This window comes from Heterodontus francisci, chromosome 11 (assembly GCF_036365525.1).
Source record: "Heterodontus francisci isolate sHetFra1 chromosome 11, sHetFra1.hap1, whole genome shotgun sequence".
Classification (NCBI taxonomy): Eukaryota; Metazoa; Chordata; class Chondrichthyes; order Heterodontiformes; family Heterodontidae; genus Heterodontus; species Heterodontus francisci.
The window spans coordinates 108,450,943-108,470,039 of record NC_090381.1 but is presented as its reverse complement, the minus strand read 5'-3'; the positions used below and the strand labels follow the sequence as shown (position 1 = coordinate 108,470,039).

General features: G+C 41.3%; 1 protein-coding gene across 1 annotated transcript; it reads left to right on the top strand.

Moving 5' to 3' along the window:
• Positions 1-1,012: 1,012 nt before the first annotated feature.
• Positions 1,013-17,790, top strand: LOC137374956 (extracellular calcium-sensing receptor-like). Its single transcript, XM_068041569.1, has 5 exons — positions 1,013-1,297; positions 12,456-13,289; positions 13,460-13,687; positions 16,459-16,582; positions 16,877-17,790. The coding sequence occupies exons 1-5, from the start codon at positions 1,040-1,042 to the stop codon at positions 17,788-17,790; spliced, it is 2,358 nt and encodes a 785-aa protein (XP_067897670.1). The 5' UTR covers positions 1,013-1,039.
• The last annotated feature ends 1,307 nt before the right edge of the window (positions 17,791-19,097 follow it).

The following is a 19,097-nucleotide window of genomic DNA, read 5'->3' as shown; positions in this document are numbered from 1 at the left end:
TTTGAGCAAAGTGTAAGTTTGATTGTTTTGGCGATTTAGTCATAAGAATTGAAAAAATAGTATTCCTGGATTTTGGAAATTATTAGAAATTCTTATTAAATCCAGATGTAGTTAAATTGCTGCCAGATTTCTGTTTTTATTCAAAAAAGCTCGCTCGATTTTCACTGTTGGAAGCTGCAATGTGTATTTTCAAAGGAAACAGATAACTCCGGGTTTCGGGATTGTTACTGTCGGAATGCTTGGGGAACTTGGTGTTTGTGCTACAATCATATTTCTAGTTGATGGTGGTGGTGGGGGTGGTAAGAGGATATGGGGCAGTGTGCCGCGTGGTAAAACCATCGAGAAAAATTATGACACTTCAGATTCGCTGGGGAGAAAGTACACGTTTGATATAATAAATGAACCATTGGATGGAGCGTTTGTATTGCAAGAGATCTGCCCATTGCAGTTGTGATTAGAGGAGATAATGAACCCAAATGTGGTAGATATAAAAGGACGAAGGACGGGACAATCAAAATTCATAACTGGCTGCTCGTGTTTGTAGTTTCCAGAAACATGAAATGAATTGGGGTTAGAGAGTGAACTCTAAGAACAACATGTTAATTGTATTATTTCAACAGTGAATTGTTCCTCCACTATGTTTTTATTTAATGAATGCAATGATAAAGTAAAACCATTGCCGTTCCATGCTTTAAAGAAGCTTCAAAAAGGAATGGCAATTTATATATAAGTGTAGAGCAGTTCAACATCAAACAAGTATGCAAAAACCTCTATTTGAGCATTGCCTTTTAAAAACAATTATGCATAAGTAACTGCCTACTTTGTGAAGTTTTTGCTTGCGGTGCGCCTTAAAAGGAATTATTAAATTATTGAATGCAATGTCTCAAAAATAAGATGAGTCGCTCGTTAAAGGCTATCAGTTCAGACACTGCTGGTATTAAATAAATTAATGATATTATCAACTCTCTGAAATGTAAAAAAAAACACAATTTATTTTATCTGCAGCTTTTGGTTCAGAGGTTTTCGCTTTGTGCTGGCGATGATTTTCGCCATTGAAGAAATCAACAAGAACCCGAGGCTGCTTCCTAATGTCACACTGGGATACCAGATTTATGATACTTGTACCATGCCTCCTTTAACTCTAAAATCAACGTTTGAGTTTTTAAACAGAGGGGAAGATGCGTCTTTCAATTTTGCTTGCAAAAAGTCCTCCAGGGTCTCTGCCATTGTCGGCGACACTGGATCCTCACAGTCTGTAGCAATGGCCACCTTAATCGGTCCATTCAGGATTCCTATGGTAAGATATTTATTGGTCAATGATGATAGCTAAAAGTAGAGCAAACACAATGTCAAAGCAATGCATTATTTCCATTTATTGTCAGAGTATTAGAGTACAATTTTAATTATTCCACATTAATTTCATGGAGACTATTTCTTGATGCAAGTATATTTAAACGCTAATACTAATACCTGCAGTGGAGAACAGCTTTATTTTTTAGAAAACTGCACTTGCTGCAATTTGATAAGTAATACTTTTTGCTTTATGTCTAAATTATGATTAAATTCAACAAAACATAGACAAAGAACTGCTAACAATAATGACATTATTCAACTATTGATTTCTTAATCTATCAGGAAAGACTGAACAGTTTGGGGCTTTTTTATCTGGAAAACAGAAGGCGGAAAGGTGACCTGATTGAAGCCTTTAAAAGGCTTCGATAGCGTAGATCTAGAGAAGATGTTTCTTGGACAAATATCCTTGCCGGGAAGTTTGCCAGTCCTGTTGGGGAGAGTTTAAACTATTTTGGCAGGGGGATGGGAATCTGAGTATAGACTCAGAAGGGGAAACATCAGAAGTAGAAACGAAAGGCAGAAGATTAGTGAGTGCTTCCAGAAGGCAGAGGAAACAAAGGAAATAAAGTTTAAACAAAAGAGTATGGCAGTGTTCAAGGGCATATGCTTCAATGCAAGCAATATAGCAAATAAAGCAGATTTTTAAATTCATTCATGGATGTGGGCGTCACTGGCTATGTCAGCATTTATTGCCCATCCCTAATTACCCTTGAGAAAGTGGTAATGAGCTGCCTTCTTGAACCGCTGCGGTCCATGTGAGGTAGGTACACCAACAGTGCTGTTCGGAAGGGAGTTCCAGGGTTTTGACCCAGCGACAGTGAAGGAACAGTGATATAGTTCCAAGTCAGGATGGTGTGTGACTTGGACGGGAATTTGCAGATGATGTTCCCATGCATCTGCTGCTCTTGTCCTTCGAGATGGTAGAGGTCGTGAGTTTGGAAGTTTCTGTCTAAGGATCCTTGGTGAATTGCTGCAGTGCATCTTGTAGATGGTACACACTGCTGCCACTGTGCATCGGTGGTGGAGGGAGTGAATGTTTGTGGATGGTGTGCCAATCAAGAGGGCTGCTTTGTTCTGGATGGTGTCGAGCTTCTTGAGTGTTGTTGGAGCTGCACCCATCCAGGCAAGTGGAGAGTATTCCATCACACTCCTGATTTGTGCCTTGTGGATGGTGTACAGGCTTTGGGGAGTCAGGAGGTGAGTTACTCGTTCAGGATTCCTAGCCTCTGACCTGCTTTTGTAGTCACGGTATTTATATGGCAACTCTAACTCAGGTTCTGGTCAATGGTAGTCTCGAGGATGTTGATAGAGGGGTGATTTAGCGATGGCAATGCCATTGAATGTCAAGGGGAAATGGTTAGATTCTCTCTTGTTGGAAATGGTCATTGCCTGCCACTTGTGTGGCGCAGATGATCTGAGGGCACCGATAAAAAAAGTGGCAGTATGATATAGCTATTACAGAAACATCAATTAAAGAGGAATTGGAATGGCAGCCCAACTTTCCTGGTTACAGCGTTTTCAGGCAAGATAGAGAGGGGGACTAAAATGGGAGGGGCTTGCAATTTTGCTTGGTGTAACAATTACAGCTATGAGGAGGGATGACATGTTAGAGGGATCATCAATTGAAGCCATATGGATTGAGCTTAGGAGCACAAATAGTCAGTCACACTGCTGGAAGTGTACAATGTACCCCAAAACATTCAGCGGGAGATAGAAGAGCAAATATGTCGGAAAATCTCTGAGAAGTGCAGAAACAATGGGGCAGTAATAGTAGGGGATTTTAACTACCCTAATATTAACTGGGATAGTTTCTGTGTGAAAATAATGGAGGGAACAGAATTCTTAAGGTGCATTCAGGAGAACCTTTTTGGGCAGTATGTAGCAAGTCCAACAGTACAGGGCGGTTCTGGACTTGCTTTTAGGTATTGAAGCAGGGCAGGTTGTAGATTGGCAGGGAGAGCATTTTGGTCGCAGTGATTACAATTCAGTTATTTTTAACATAATTGGTTAAAAGGACAGAGATAGAGCAGTTCCAAAGTTCTAAATTAGAGAAAGGGCAATTTTACGAAGCTGAGAAGTGATTTATCAATAGAGAACAAAGAACAAAGAAAATTGCAGCACAGGAACAGGTCCTTCGGCCCTCCAAGCCTGCGCCGATCCAGATCCTCTATCTAAACCTGTCGCCTATTTTCTAAGGGTCTGTATCTCTTTGCTTCCTGCCCATTCATCTATCTGTCTAGATACATCTTAAAAGACGCTATCGTGCCCGCGTCTACCACCTCCGCTGGCAACGCATTCCAGGCACCCACCACCCTCTGCCTAAAGAACTTTCCATGCATATCCCCCTTAAACTTTTCCCCTCTCACTTTGAACTCGTGACCTCTAGTAATTGAATCGCCCACTCTGGGAAAAAGCTTCTTGCTATCCAACCTGTCTATACTTCTCATGATTTTGTACACCTCAATCAGATCCCCCCTCAACCTCTGTCTTTCTAATGAAAATAATCCTAATCTACTCAACCTCTCTTCATAGCCAGCGCCCTCCATCCCAGGCAACATCCTGGTGAACCTCCTCTGCACCCTCTCCAAAGCATCCACATCCTTTTGGTAATGTGGCGACCAGAACTGCACGCAGTATTCCAAATGTGGCCGAACCAAAGTCTTATACAACTGTAACATGACCTGCCAACTCTTGTACTCAATACCCCGTCCGATGAAGGAAAGCATGCCGTATGCCTTCTTGACCACTCTATTGACCTGCGTTGCCACCTTCAGGGAACAATGGACCTGAACACCCAAATCTCTCTGTACATCAATCTTCCCCAGAACTTTTCCATTTATTGTATAGTTCACTCTTGAATTGGATCTTCCAAAATGCATCACCTCGCATTTGCCCGGATTGAACTCCATCTGCCATTTCTCTGCCCAACTCTCCAGTCTATCTATATTCTGCTGTATTCTCTGACAGTCCCCTTCACTATCTGCTGCTCCACCAATCTTAGTGTCGTCTGCAAACTTGCTAATCAGCCCACCTATACTTTCCTCCAAATCATTTATGTATATCACAAACAACAGTGGTCCCAGCACGGATCCCTGTGGAACACCACTGGTCACATGTCTCCATTTTGAGAAACCCGCTTCCACTGCTACTCTCTGTCTCCTGTTTCCCAGCCAGTTCTTTATCCATCTAGCTAGTACACCCTGGACCCCATGCGACTTCACTTTCTCCATCAGCCTACCATGGGGAACCTTATCAAACGCCTTACTGAAGTCCATGTATATGACATCTACAGCCCTTCCCTCATCAATCAACTTTGTCACTTCCTCAAAGAATTCTATTAAGTTGGTAAGACATGACCTTCCCTGCACAAAACCATGTTGCCTATCACTGATGAGCCCATTTTCTTCCAAATGGGAATAGATCCTATCCCTCAGCATCTTCTCCAGCAGCTTCCCTACCACTGACGTCAGGCTCACCGGTCTATAATTACCTGGATTATCCCTGCTACCCTTCTTAAACAAGGGGACAACATTAGCAATTCTCCAGACCTCCGGGACCTCACCCGTGTTTAAGGATGCTGCAAAGATATCTGTTAAGGCCCCAGCTGTTTCCTCTCTCGCTTCCCACAGTAACCTGGGATAGATCCCATCCGGACCTGGGGACTTGTCCACCTTAATGCCTTTTAGAATACCCAACACTTCCTCCCTCCTTATGCCGACTTGACCTAGAGTAATCAAACATCTATCCCTAACCTCAACATCCGTCATGTCCCTCTCCTGGGTGAATACCGATGCAAAGTACTCGTTTAGAATCTCACCCATTTTCTCTGACTCCACGCATAATTTTCCTCCTTTGTCCTTGAGTGGGCCAATCCTTTCTCTAGTTACCCTCTTGCTCCTTATATATGAATAAAAGGCTTCGGGATTTTCCCTAACCCTGTTTGCTAAAGATATTTCATGACCCCTTTTAGCCCTCTTAATTCCTCGTTTCAGATTGGTCCTACATTCCCGATATTCTTCCAAAGCTTCGTCTTTCTGCAGCCGCCTAGACCTTATGTATGCTTCCTTTTTCCTCTTAGCTAGTCTCACAATTTCACCTGTCATCCATGGTTCCCTAATCTTGCCATTTCTATCCCTCATTTTCACAGGAACATGTCTCTCCTGCACGCTAATCAACTTCTCTTCAAAAGCCTCCCACATATCACATGTGGATTCATCTTCAAACAGCTGCTCCCAATCTACATTGCGCAGCTCCTGCCGAATTTTGGTATAGTTGTCCTTCCCCCAATTTAGCACTCTTCCTTTAGCACCACTCTCATCTTTGTCCATGAGTATTCTAAAACTTACGGAATTGTGATCACTATTCCCAAAGTAGTCCCTTACTGAAATTTCAACCTCCTGGCCGGGCTCATTCCGCAACACCAGATCCAGTATGGTCCCTTCCCGAGTAGGACTATTTACATACTGCTCTAGAAAACCCTTCTGGATGGTCCTTACAAATTCTGCTCCATCTAGACCTCTAACACTAAGTGAATCCCAGTCAATGTTGGGAAAATTAAAATCTCCTATCACCACCAACCTGTTGCTCCTACAACTTTCCATAATCTGTTTACATATTTGTACCTCTATCTCACGCTCGCTGGAAACAGCTATTTGAAGGTAAATCAGTGTCAGAGCAGTGGGAGGCATTCAAAGGGGAGATTCAAGGGCTTCAGAGTAAACATGGTCCCACAAAGAAAAGGGTTGGATGTCCAAATCTAAAGCACCCTGGATGTCAGGAAGCTTTGAGGGCATGATAAGGCAGAAAAGCTTGTCAGATACCGAGACCTCAATACTACAGAAAGCCGAGAGGAATATTAAAAGTGGAGGTTTGAAATCAAAAAGGAAATTAGGAATGCAAAGAGAGTGCATGAAAGAATATTGGAAAGTGAAATCAAGGAGTATCCAAAGCTGTTTTATCAATACATTATGAGTAAGAGGATAGCTAAGGAAAGAGTAGAACCCATAAAAGATCAAAAAGGTAACCTATGTCTGGAGGAAGAAGATGTGGGGGAGGATGCAGACATTGCAGTTAAGGAGGAAGAGTTTGAGTATTGGATGTGATGAACATCGGGAAAGAGGAAGTATTGAAGGGATTGGTATCCATGAAAATTTATAAATTACCAGGCAAGAAGTCGGGAAGGAGATAACAGAAGGTCTGACCATCGTTTTCCAATCCACACTGGATACAGGTTTGGTGCTGGAAGGTTGGAGATCTGCTAACGTTGTACCTTTGTTTGAAAAGGGAGCGAGGGATAGATCGAATATTTATAGTCTGGACAGTCTAACCTCAGTAGTGGGTAAATTATTGGAATCAATTTTGAGAAGCAGGATAAACTGTCCATTCGACCATATAACCATATGAATTAGGAGCAGAAGTAGGCTTTCGGCCAGTCGAGCCTGCTCCGCCATTCAATAAGATCATGACCGATCTGTTTCTGTGTCGTATTCTACCCTCCCATTTACCCCCGATAATCTTTGATTCCCTTGCCTAACAAGACTCTATCTCACTCCGCCATAAAAATATTCAATGATCACGCCTCCACTACCTCCTGAGGCAGAGAATTCCAAAGTCACACAACCCTCTGAGAGAAAACATTTCTCCTCGTCTCTTTCCTAAAAGGGTGACCCCTAATATCAAACAGTGCCCCTAGTTCTGGACTCACCCACAACAGGAAACATGCTTTCTGCATCCACCTTGTCAAAACCATTCAGGATCTTGTATACTTCAATCAAGTCTTTCCTCACTCTTCTAAACCCCAGTGAAAACAAGCCCAGTCGGTCCAAACTTTCCTCATAACACAACCCGCTTATTCCAGGTATCAATCCGAGTAAACCTCCTCCAAACCACCTCCAAAGCATTCGCATCCTTCCTTAAATGAGGAGACCAAAACTGTGCACAGTATTCGAGATGTGGTCTCAACAATGCCCTGTATAACTGAAGCATAACATGCTTACTTTTATTTTCAATTCCACTCATAGTAAAGGATATCATTCCATTAGCCTTATTTATTACTTGCTGTACCTGCATACTAACTTTTTGTGACTCATGCACTAGAACACCTAGATTCCTCTGCACCTCGGATTTCTGCAGTCATTCTCTGCTTAAGTAATACTCTGCTTTTTTATTCTTCCTGCCAAAGTGAACAACTTCACATTTTCCATCATTATTCTCCATCTTCCAGCCTTTTGCCCACTCACTCAACTTACCTATACAAGTCCTGCGACCTAATTATGTCCTCTTCACAACATGTTTTCCTACCTATGTCACTTCAAAAGGCTGTGGTTAGCACCGCAGCCTCACAGCTCCAGCGACCCGGGTTCAACTCTGGGTCCTGCCTGTGTGGAGTTTGCAAGTTCTCCCTGTGTCTGCGTGGGTTTCCTCTGGGTGCTCCGGTTTCCTCCCATATGCCAAAGGACTTGCAGGTTGATAGGTAAATTGTCCTTTATAAATTGCCCCTAGTATAGGTAGGTGGTAGGGAAATATAGGGACAGGTGGAGATGTGGTAGGAATATGGAATTAGTGTAGGATTAGTATAAATGGGTGGTTGATGGTCGGCACAGACTCGGAGGGCCGAAGGGCCTGTTTCAGTGCTGTATCTCTAAATAAATAATAATCGAGGAGATTCAGTACGGATTTGTTAAATGAACGTCGTGTCTGACTAACTTGATGGCATTTTTTGAGAAAGTAACAAGGAGGATTTATGGGGGTAGAGTAGTTGATGTGGTCTACATAGATTTTAGCAGGGCGGTTGACAAAGCCCCACATGGCAGACTGGTTAAAATAAATACAAGCCCATGGGATCCAGGGGAATGTAGCAAGCTGGACAAAAAAATTGGCTCAGTGACAGGAAACAAAGGGTAGTTGTTGAGGGTGTTTTTTCGATTGGAAGGCTGTTTCCAGTGGAGTTCTGCAGGGCTCAGTACCAGGTTTCCTAATTTTTGTGATATATGCTAATGATTTGTAGGTAAATGAAGCTGAATGATCAAAAAGTTTTCAGACGGAACAAAAATTGACCAGGTGGTTGATTTTGAGGAGGATATTTGTAGACTACATGAAGCTATCAATGAACTGGTCAGGTAGGCAGAAAAGTGGCAAATGGAATTTAAGCCAGGGAAGTCCGAGGTGATGCATTTGGGGAGGTCAAACAAGACAAAGAAATGCACAATAAATGGGAGGATACTGACTGGTGTAAAGAAAGTGAGGGATCTAGGAGTGTATGTCCACAGATCCCTAAAGGTAGCACGTCAGGCTGATAAGGTGGTTAAGAAAGCATTTGGAATCCTTAATAAAAACAGGAAGCGCTGGAAATACTCAGCAGGTCTGCAGTATCTGTGGAGAGAGAAACAGAGTTGACGTTTCTGGTCTGTGACCTTTCATGAGAACTGGCAAAGGTTAGAAATGTATAGGGCTTTGAGGAAGTGAAAAGGGGAAGGGGGGAAGAAGAACAGACGGGAAGGTCTGGGATAGGGCAGAGGGCAGGAGAGATTAAATAACAAAGGTGTCATGGAACAAAGGCAAAGGAAGTGCTAATGGTTGTATGAAAAGACAGCATTAATCCAGAGAGAGTGTTAATAGCAGAATAATGAACAGCCTGTCCAAAAGTAAAAAGCTGAAAAACAAGTTTACAACAGGAACATGATTAAAAATAAAATAAAATAAAACAGAAAAAATAAAATTTTAAAAAATATCATGCTGTGAAATTTTTGTACTCAATGCTGAGTCCAGAAGGCTGTAGAGTGCCTAATCGGAAAATGAAGTGCTGATCCTCCAGCTTGTGTTGAGGTTCACTGGAACACTGCAGCAGGCCAAAGCACAAATGTTGGCATGGGAGCAGGGGATGGGGTGGGGGGGGGGGGGGGGGGTTGATGCGGTGGGGAGGGGGTGGCCGACTGGGGGGAGGAGGGGCGGTGGTGAATTAAAATGGCAAGCAACCTGAAGCTCAGGGCCATGCTTGTGGACTGAGTAGAGCTGTTTCACAAAGCGGTCACCCAATCTGTGTTTGGTCTCCCCAGTGTAGAGGCAGTCACATTGTGAGCACAGAATACAGTAGACTAAATTGAAAGAAGTACAAATAAATTGTTGCTTAACTTGGAAGGAAAATTTCGGCCTTGGATGGTGAGGAGAATGAGCAAGTGCCATGGGAAGGGGGGAAGGTGTTGGGGGTGATGGAGGAGTGTACCAGGTGTTATGGAGAGAATGATCAGTTTGAAATGCTGACACGGGAGGGGAGTGGAAGATGTGTTTGGTGGTGGCATCATGCTGGAGGTGGTGGAAATGGTGGAGGATGATCCTTTAGATGTGGAAGCTGATTGGGTGGAAAGTGAGGGCAAGGGGAACCTTGCCATGGTTCTGAGAGGGGGAAGGGGTGAGGGCAGAAGTGCAGGAAATGGGTCGTACATGGTTGAGGGCCCCATCAAGCACAGTTTTATTTCCGGGGCGGGGGTGGGCGGGGGGGATCCTCGGCTGAGGAAAAAGTGAGACATATCAGAAGCGCTGTTGTCAAAGCTGGCATCATCCGAACAGATGCATCAGAGATAGAGCAACTTAAAGAATGTCATGGAGTTTTTACAGGGGGCACGGTGTGAGGATATGTAGTCGAGGTAGCTGTGGGTATTGGTGGGCTTATAATGAATATTAATAGATAGCCTATACCCAGATATGGAAACAGAAAAATCGAGGAAGGGGAAGGAAGTGCCTGAGATGAACCAGTTGAAAATGACAGAAGGGTGGAAATTGGAAGCAAGGTTGATGAAGTTTTCCGGTATGGAATCCTTTCCTTTATTAGATGAAGAATAGAATATTAGAGTAGGGAGTTTATGCTGGAGCTATGTAAAACATTAGTTAGGCCACAACTTGAGTACAGTGTGCGATTCTGGTCATCTCATTACAGAAAGGATTCAATCAGACTCGAGAGGGTAGAGAGGAGATTTATGAAGATGTTGCAAGCAGTAGAAAATTGCAGCTATGAGGACAGATTAGATAGACTGGGGTTGTTCTCCTTGGAACAGAGGAGGCTGAGGAGGGATTTGATTGAGGTGTGCAAAGTTGTGAGGGGCCTGGATAGTGTGCCATGATCTGCATGGCTACGGACTAAATGCTAGAAAGTGGGATGAGCCTGGGTAGCTTTATTCAGCCAGAACAGGCACGATGGGCCAAGGGGCCTCTTTCTGTGACATAAGCTTTCTATGATTCCATGATTCTTGTGGAAGAGTCCAAAACTAGGGACCACAAAAATAAGATAGTCCATAATGAATCCAATAAAGAATTTAGGAGAAACTTCTTTCCTCAAATGGTGATAAGAATTTTGAGCTCACTACCATATGGAATTGTTGTGGTGAATCGCATCGATGCATTTAAGCGGATTATAAAAACAAAATACTGCAGATGCTGGAAATCTGAAACAAAAACAGAAAGTCCTGGAAATACTCAGCAGCTGAGGCAGCATCTGCGGAGAGAGAAGCAGAGTTAACGTTTCAGGTCTGTGACCTTTCATCAGTACATTTAAGAGCATTTAAGGGTAAACAGGATAAGTACACGGAGAGAAGGGAGTAGATTAGATTTGGGGTGGCACAGCGGCACAATGGTTAGCACCACACCCTCACAGCTCCAGCGACCCACGTTCAATTCTGGGTACCACCTGTGTGGAGTTTGCAAGTTCTCCCTGTGTCTGCGTGGGTTTTCCCCGGGTGCTCCGGTTTCCTCCCATATGGCAAATACGTGCAGGTTGATAGGTAAATTGGCCATTAGCAATTGCTCCTAGTATAGGTAGGGAAATATAGGGACAGGTGGGGATGTGGTAGGAATATGGAATAAGTGTAGGATTAGGTGGTTGATGGTTAGCGTGGACTCGGTGGGCCGAAGGGCCTGTTTCAGTGCTGTATCTCTAAACTAAACTAAAGATTATATATTGCTAGGGTGACATGAAGTAAGGTGGAAGGAGGCTCGTGCGGAGCATAAAAGGTGGCACAGGCCTATGGGGCGAATGGGATGTTTCTGTGCTGTAAACGTCGATGCAATCCTATGTTAATACATGTTTTCTTACATCTAAAAGATATTTTAAATGAATTGTATCAGTGTTGTTATTCCGATCTATTTTTATATATGTACAAATATTGAAAATAAACTGGCGTGCCATGAAGAAAGATTCTAAATTCACGTAACGAAGAGTTAACTGGTTAGATATTACTTTCGCTTCAGCACTAACTTGTTCCATATCTCAACATCATGTTTCGGGTGCTCCCCCTTGTATAAGACTCATCTGATGTGTAGCTACTGTATTTTGCCTTTAATTCGATATGCCCTACTGGCTTCAGCTTGGTATGATCTCTTTCTAGTTCTATTGTAGTGCTGTTTCACAGCAGGAAACTTTCTAATAAAAGTCGCTGAAGAGACTTATTCAATGGTAAACTTGTTACCATGAATGTAAGTTGCCGTGCTCTTTACATCGAGCCTTACTTCAATTTACGCTGTCAATAATGAATTACAAGAAATAATGGACAATATATAAAATACTGAAGATGCTTGAATCACAGAATCATTCTGCACAGAAGGAGGTTATTCACGCCATCGTGCACATGTCGGATTTTTGAGGGAGCTGTCCAATTAACCCTAATCCCTTGCTCTTTTCCCCTAGCCCTTCAATGTTCCTCATTCGAGTATATATCAAATTATTAGGTCTACTCTAGGGAGAACAATCCCAGCGTATCTGTGTTATCCACGTATTGAAGCCCCATATCCTTGGTATTATTCTAGTAGATGTCCTCTCAACATTCTCCAAAATCTAAACATCTATAACCAAACCGAAAATGCTGAACATACTCAGCAGTTTCTTTCACAATCTGTGAAGACCAGGAAATAGACGTTTATATTTCAGTTTTAAGCTTTTGTTAGTGTTTTCTGTAACTTTAAACTTTTTTTTACAGCTGTAATCTGACCTGGCTGCTTCCAGAATTTTCTGGAACTGAATGAAGAATACATGCTCGAGAGTATATTGCATGTCACAGGAATTATCAGAGTCTATTTAGGAAATTTTAATATGCTCCAATTTTAATTTTCCACAGGTCAGCTACTTTTCCACCTGTACATGCCTAAGTAACAGGAAGGAATATCCATCGTTTTTCAGAACAATACCAAGCGACTATTTTCAGGCAAGGGCGTTAGCCCAGCTCGTAAAGCACTTTGGCTGGACATGGATCGGGACCATTCAAAACAACGATGATTATGGTAACTTTGGGATGCAAGCGTTCACAGAAGCTATCCAACAATTAGGCATTTGTATTGCATTCTCTGAGTCTATTCATAGAACATATCACAGAGACAAGTTACTTAGAATCGTAGAATCTCTAAAGAAATCCTCAACCAAGGTTGTTGTCGCGTTCATTGCGCCTGCGGAAATGACCATTTTATTGAATGAAATTGTCCGACAGAATGTGACAGGTCTACAATGGATAGGAAGCGAGGCTTGGGTATCCATGCAATCGCTACCTCAGGAAGAAAGCAGAGATTTTGTGTCTGGCACAATCGGAGTTGCAATTCGTCAGGTAGATATACCAGGCCTGAAAGAATTTCTAATGGATGTCCACCCTTCTATGCATCCAGGCAATCTTTTCATTAAGAAGTTTTGGGAATCAGCCTTCAACTGTACACTGATGAGAACAGCAAACAAAACAGATAAAATGCCATCTGCTGTGTTGAAAGAATGTACTGGAAGAGAGAGTTTGCTGATGGCATATAATGAATTTACTAATGATTCGCAGTACAGGGTTACTTATAACGTATATAAAGCTACATACGCAATAGCCCACGCTCTTCATAACATGCTGTCGTGTAAACATGAAAGAGGACCATTTCCACAAAAACGTTGTGCAAATATTTCAAGTTTTCAACCATGGCAGGTAAGGGGTAAATATTGTTAACAGTTGCGTAATTTAAATATGTATATTTATAAACTGGTTTCAATTCAAGCATTGGTGGCTGTATAGGAGTTAAAGGTGATATTAAATGTTTCAAACTTCCTTCTTAATAAAGTATTGTCAACTTCTCCATTCTTAATTCCATTTTAAAGCTTCTGCATTATATGAAAACAGTCAATTTCACTACCAAGATCGGGGAAAATATGTATTTTGATCAAAATGGAGATCCAGTTGCAGCATACGACATCGTAAACTGGCAGCCCAATGCTGCTGGCGGCGTGGATATCGTAGGTGTTGGAGTCTATGACGGATCAGCTCCCTCAGGACAAGAACTAGTGATAAAGGACGAAGCAATTGTATGGAGTGGAGGTCAGAATACGGTAGGGACACTAAGATCACACCACCGCGCCAAATGGTGTAGTTAAGATCGAAAATAGCAACATTACATCTTCCTGGATTCACTTGTCTTGAAATCCCACATTGAATTAATACGTATGAACGCTTGGCCTGTTATAGCTGATTATGTTTTTTTTTTCAAAGAGAGTGACACTTTTATCAAAATTTGAAGGAATTTATTGTATGGCCATGTCATATTGTTAAATATTATCATCAATAACTTTATCACTTTTGTCGAGTGAATTTCTGGTCTCAGACGTTTAGGCTGTTGTTTACCTTTGCTTCTACGTTTGTGAATTATGCGGTAAATTCTGAGAGACTATTTCCAGAATGATATCGATGATGATTTCGCTCTGAACGGATAACTTTGTTGTAAGCCAGTATGTCAACTGGCCAGCAAGTATGACTTCCACTCTGCTAACTGGAAACAAATAGGAGCTCGGAAATGTCACGGTTGTCGAGAGTCTCCCAAGCAATATCTATTTGGAAAGTTGAACCAGTCGGAGAACCTACTATTGATTCAGCCTCCTAAATAAACTTTTCGGGGAGAAATTGCTTAGAGTGTTTCTTAGAAATGGGGCCACGAACAATTAAATAATTTTTGTTCAAAAGAAGGTGCATTCCTCTTTCAGTTTGTATTGTTTTGACCCAATAAATCATCACATTCGCCCTCAGTGGCGTTTCACTCCCCTTTCACCGAATTCCTTTATGTGCAGTGTTTTGTGTTTGCCTTTTCAATGCTGAGTGTTCCACTCCTGGCTTTGTCAAGACTCCTAACCCTAAGTCACAAAACTACATACAATGGGATAGTCCAATTACCTGGCTGATTTCGTCATATGCTTATTTTTCTTGACACTTAGAAAGAAGGAATTGACTCGTCTAAACTCATGGAAAATATTGACAAAGCAATTAATAATTTTAACTGCTGATAGAAAAGCATGACCAGAAATTGTGATGACAAGAAATATCACCAACGAGAATGCATTTTCTTTTATTGATCTTTGAACTATAACTGATGCTACCATTTAAAATATCCATGATACGTCATGTGAAAAAGAACAATTTTCGATTGCAAAAGGCTTCGTGTTTCATTTTGTATTTTTGAAGGTTAGGTTTTTGAACATTAGAGTTGTATTTTAAATATTCTTTAATATACAAATAATCTATTGGGTGTGTAATAACAAAAAAAACTTTGTTTTTTTCCCCGTCAATCTTATCCTATTATCTCCATGCCAAATAATATTGGGCACTTTCCAGTCACATTCTGCTAAAACTGAGGTAGTAGCAGTGTACGAGGCTTGTCAGCGATTGTTGTGCAGCTATTACCCATGTGCACTGAGACAGCTGAATCAGATTCTATCTACTTCATAAGCTGACAGACAAATATTTTCCAGTGGGTGTCAGCAAATCTTTACATCTCCGGTCCGTGTAGCTTTGCTTCACACTGGATAAAGTGAAGCTCATACTTTCATTCAAAGATCAAGAAAATAAAATTGATAACTCCAATTATGTTATAGTAAAGTAATGTTACTTCAGACATATAATCGCATTTGCACTGTGGTTGCTTCACGAAGAGGAAATCTTATTTTCCCAGTGATACTGGTGATATTTGCTGTTGAAATTCTAGATAAAAGCAGCACGACATTCGCAGCAGACGATGGAGTTTATATTGAGTAGCACAGTGTTAGTTGTATAACGTAGGTACCAGAGTAGGCCATACAGCCAATGTAGCCTGCTGGGTGACTCAATGAGATCATGAGTGATCTGTGCCCTAACTCCATCCTTCTTGTTTCCATATCCCTTAACACCCGTAGCGAGTGAAAACCTATCGATCTGAGATTTAAAAGTATTCATTGAGTTAGCATCTACTACTTTTTGAGGGAGAGGGTTTCACAGTACTTCGGTCCTTTTCGTGAAAAAGCACATCCTAACTTCTCTCCTAAATGGTCTGGCTCTGATTTTAATATGATGTCCCTATTTGTTTATTGATTCCATGTGTGTCGCTTGCTAGGGCAGTATTTATTGCCCCGCTCTAATTACTCTTAGCTGAATGGCTTACCAGGCAATTTTAGAGGGCATTTAAGAGTCAACGATATTGGTGTAGGTCTGGAGACCGACATTGCAGCCAAACCGGGTAAGGAAGGCAGATTTCCTTGCTTAAAGGACATGAGTAAACCAGATAGGTATTTTATAACTATCTGGTAGTTACATGGTCACTATTCCCGATACTTTTTTTTGTTCCAGATTTATTTATTAACTGGATGTAAATTCCTCAGCTGCCGCGATAGGACTTGAACTTATGTCTTAGTCTCTCCTAGCAGCAAAAATGAAATTCCCACTATCTCCCCTAGCAATTACTTTAAAACTTCTAAGCACGTTAATCAAATACCCGTTAGGACAATACCCTACGGAATACAAGCCTAGCTCTTTAAGTATAAGGGTTAACATTCCATTAGCCTTTTTCATTATTTCATTCCCCTGTCTACTACTTTAATTACATCCTCAAAAATTTTGTAAGGCTTGTTAGACATACCTACCTTTTTTACAAATCCACGTTGAGCTCTCCAATCAACTCAAATTTCTTTAAGTGCTCAGTTACTCTGTGGTTAATTACAGATTCCAATAACTTCCCCTCAACCGATGTAAAACCGACAGGTGGATAATTTTCTGGTTTTCTCTCTTTCACTTTTCTTAAATGATGGAGTGACATTTTCAATACCACATATTAAAAAAACTTTCTCTCCTTTATAATAAGGTTCCGAGAGCAGTTTGCTCCGAAAGTTGTCCCCGTGGAACGAGGAAAGCACCAAGGAAAGGGCAACCCGTTTGTTGCTTTGACTGCATAAAATGTGCTGCTGGTGAATTTAGTAACATCACTGGTAAGAACCAACAGGGGATTGCTTGTTGTCGTTGTGTGCTTGGTGAGAGATGATTTCCTCTGATTCCTAAAAGAAATGAAAGCGAGGGAGATGTATTTTAAGAAACCTTTGTGGTTTTCCTTGAAACGCAAACATTGAAAAAGCCCTTGCTCCATTTGTTGTGCTATTAACGGCAAGGAAAGGAAATCTTACCGGTGAAATATTTAAGAACTTAATTATTTAGTATAAACATAGTTCTATATGTTTTTTCTAGATTCAGTTCCCTGTGCATTTTTAAAATTTCCTTTCGTTTAGATTCACCAGATTGCGTTAAATGCCCATGGGAATACCGGTCTAATTGGCAACGAGACGAATGCATATTAAAGGAGATTGAATTTCTTTCTTTTAGCGATATGATGGGGATTATTTTGATGTCACTGGCATTGCTTGGAGCGTCTATAACGATCGGCGTATTTGCTTTGTTTTATATTTATCGAAATACTCCTATTGTTAGAGCTAACAACTCTGAGTTAAGTTTTCTGCTTCTGTTTGCATTAACTCTGTGTTTTCTGTGTTCAATTATATTCATTGGAGAACCTTCCGTTTGGTCTTGTATATTACGTCACACAGCATTCGGTATCATTTTTGTCCTTTGTATTTCGTGCGTTTTGAGTAAAACAGTTGTTGTGGTGATGGCATTTAATGCAATCCTTCCCAGTAATAACAAGATGAGGTGGTTTGGACCTATTCAGCAGCGCCTATCTGTTTGTGCCCTTACTCTAGTGCAATGCTTAATATGCACCGTTTGGCTAAGAACATCGCCTCCTTATCCTCTAAAAAACAATGATTATTACAACGAAATAATTGTTTTTGAATGCAATGTAGGGTCGCCAATAGCTTTTTATTGTGTACTCGGCTATATTGGATTTCTGTCTTGTGTGTGTTTTGTGGTTGCTTTTCTAGCTCGACGACTTCCAAACAATTTCAACGAAGCTAAACACATCACTTTTAGTATGATTATCTTCTGCGCTGTATGGATAACTTTCATTCCAGCTTATATAAGCTCCCCTGGCAAATATACCGTAGCTGTCGAAGTGTTTGCGATTTTGGCATCCAGCTTTGGACTGTTTGTCTGTATTTTTGCTCCTAAATGTCATATTATCCTGCTGAAAAAAGAAAAGAATACGAAGAAGCATATGATGGATAAAATGGCTTCCAAGGATCTTTAATTGTCTCTCCAAAGCTTTGTAATGTAGTTTGGTTGAAAAAAAATATTCACTTGAAGTAAATGCTATTATAATCACTTTATTTATATGTATTTTAACGTTAGAATAAAACATACAGTGCTTGTAAAATGTTGAAATTTTGTTTTGAACCTATGAAAAATGGAGTCGTAAAGTTGTGGCTTCATGGATTAAAGTTTAGTTACCTGTTTTAAATACATATCACTTTGTCTTTCGCAATCAGAAATAGCTTGGGATATGAGGAAAGGTGGGAAGTAGGATGGAGCAGAGATAGGAGACAGTTGCAGAAGGTGGTAGAGAGTGGGACAGGGCATTATTTCTATCCTTTATTCATTCAAGGGATGTGGGCTTCACTGGCTAGGCCAGTATTTATTGCCCATCCCAAATTGCCGTTAACTGAGTGGCTTGCTAGGCCATTTCTGAGGGCAATTAAGAGTCAACCACATTGCTGTGGGTCTGCAGTCACATGTAGGCCAGAGGCAGGTAAGGACTGCAGAGTACCTTTCCTAAAGGATATTAGTGAACCGGGGGTGGTGGGGGGCGGGGTGGGGTGGGGTGGAAGGTGGTGGAGTGGTGGTTTACAACAATCGATCATAATTTCATGGCAGCATTACTGAGACTAGCTTTCAAGTTCAGATTTTTATCAATGAATTGCATGTATTAGTTTAAATTCCACCAGCTTCCATGCCAGGATTTGAGCCCATGTTCCCAGTGCATTTACCCGGGGCCTCTGGAGTACTAGTTCAGTGACCACTTTTAGCTACCAATACAGCACCGTCTCCCCCATTTTTTATCTACCCCGCATAACACTATGAATTCACACTTCAGAAAATCAGCTACAAGTATGGTGTATACCTTCAAGGGAATAATGAATATGATATCATCAGGTCTAAAATAGTTATGGAGGTGGACAAGAAATAATCACGCACACTTAAGTGGCAGAGGGTTAACTTCAGTAGGTTGAAAATGGATCTTTCCTAGATTGATTGGAATCGAAAATAGGTAAGCATAGCAGTAATTGAACAATTGTAGTCCTTCAAAAGGAATATAGTTCCGGTACAGAATAGAATCACTCCCAAAAGGGAGAAAGTAAGGAAATCGACAGCTGGAGCGCCTTGGATGTCTAAATATATTGAGATTGAACGGAAAAAGCTGAGGGAATCCAGCAATGGCACTAAACCCTATTGACCTCCCAGCCGGTAAAATTCTGTCTTATATGACTGCATTAATCGCATGAGTTTTAATTTTGCTTATAACTCTATTATGTGATACTTTGTCAAACACATTTTGCA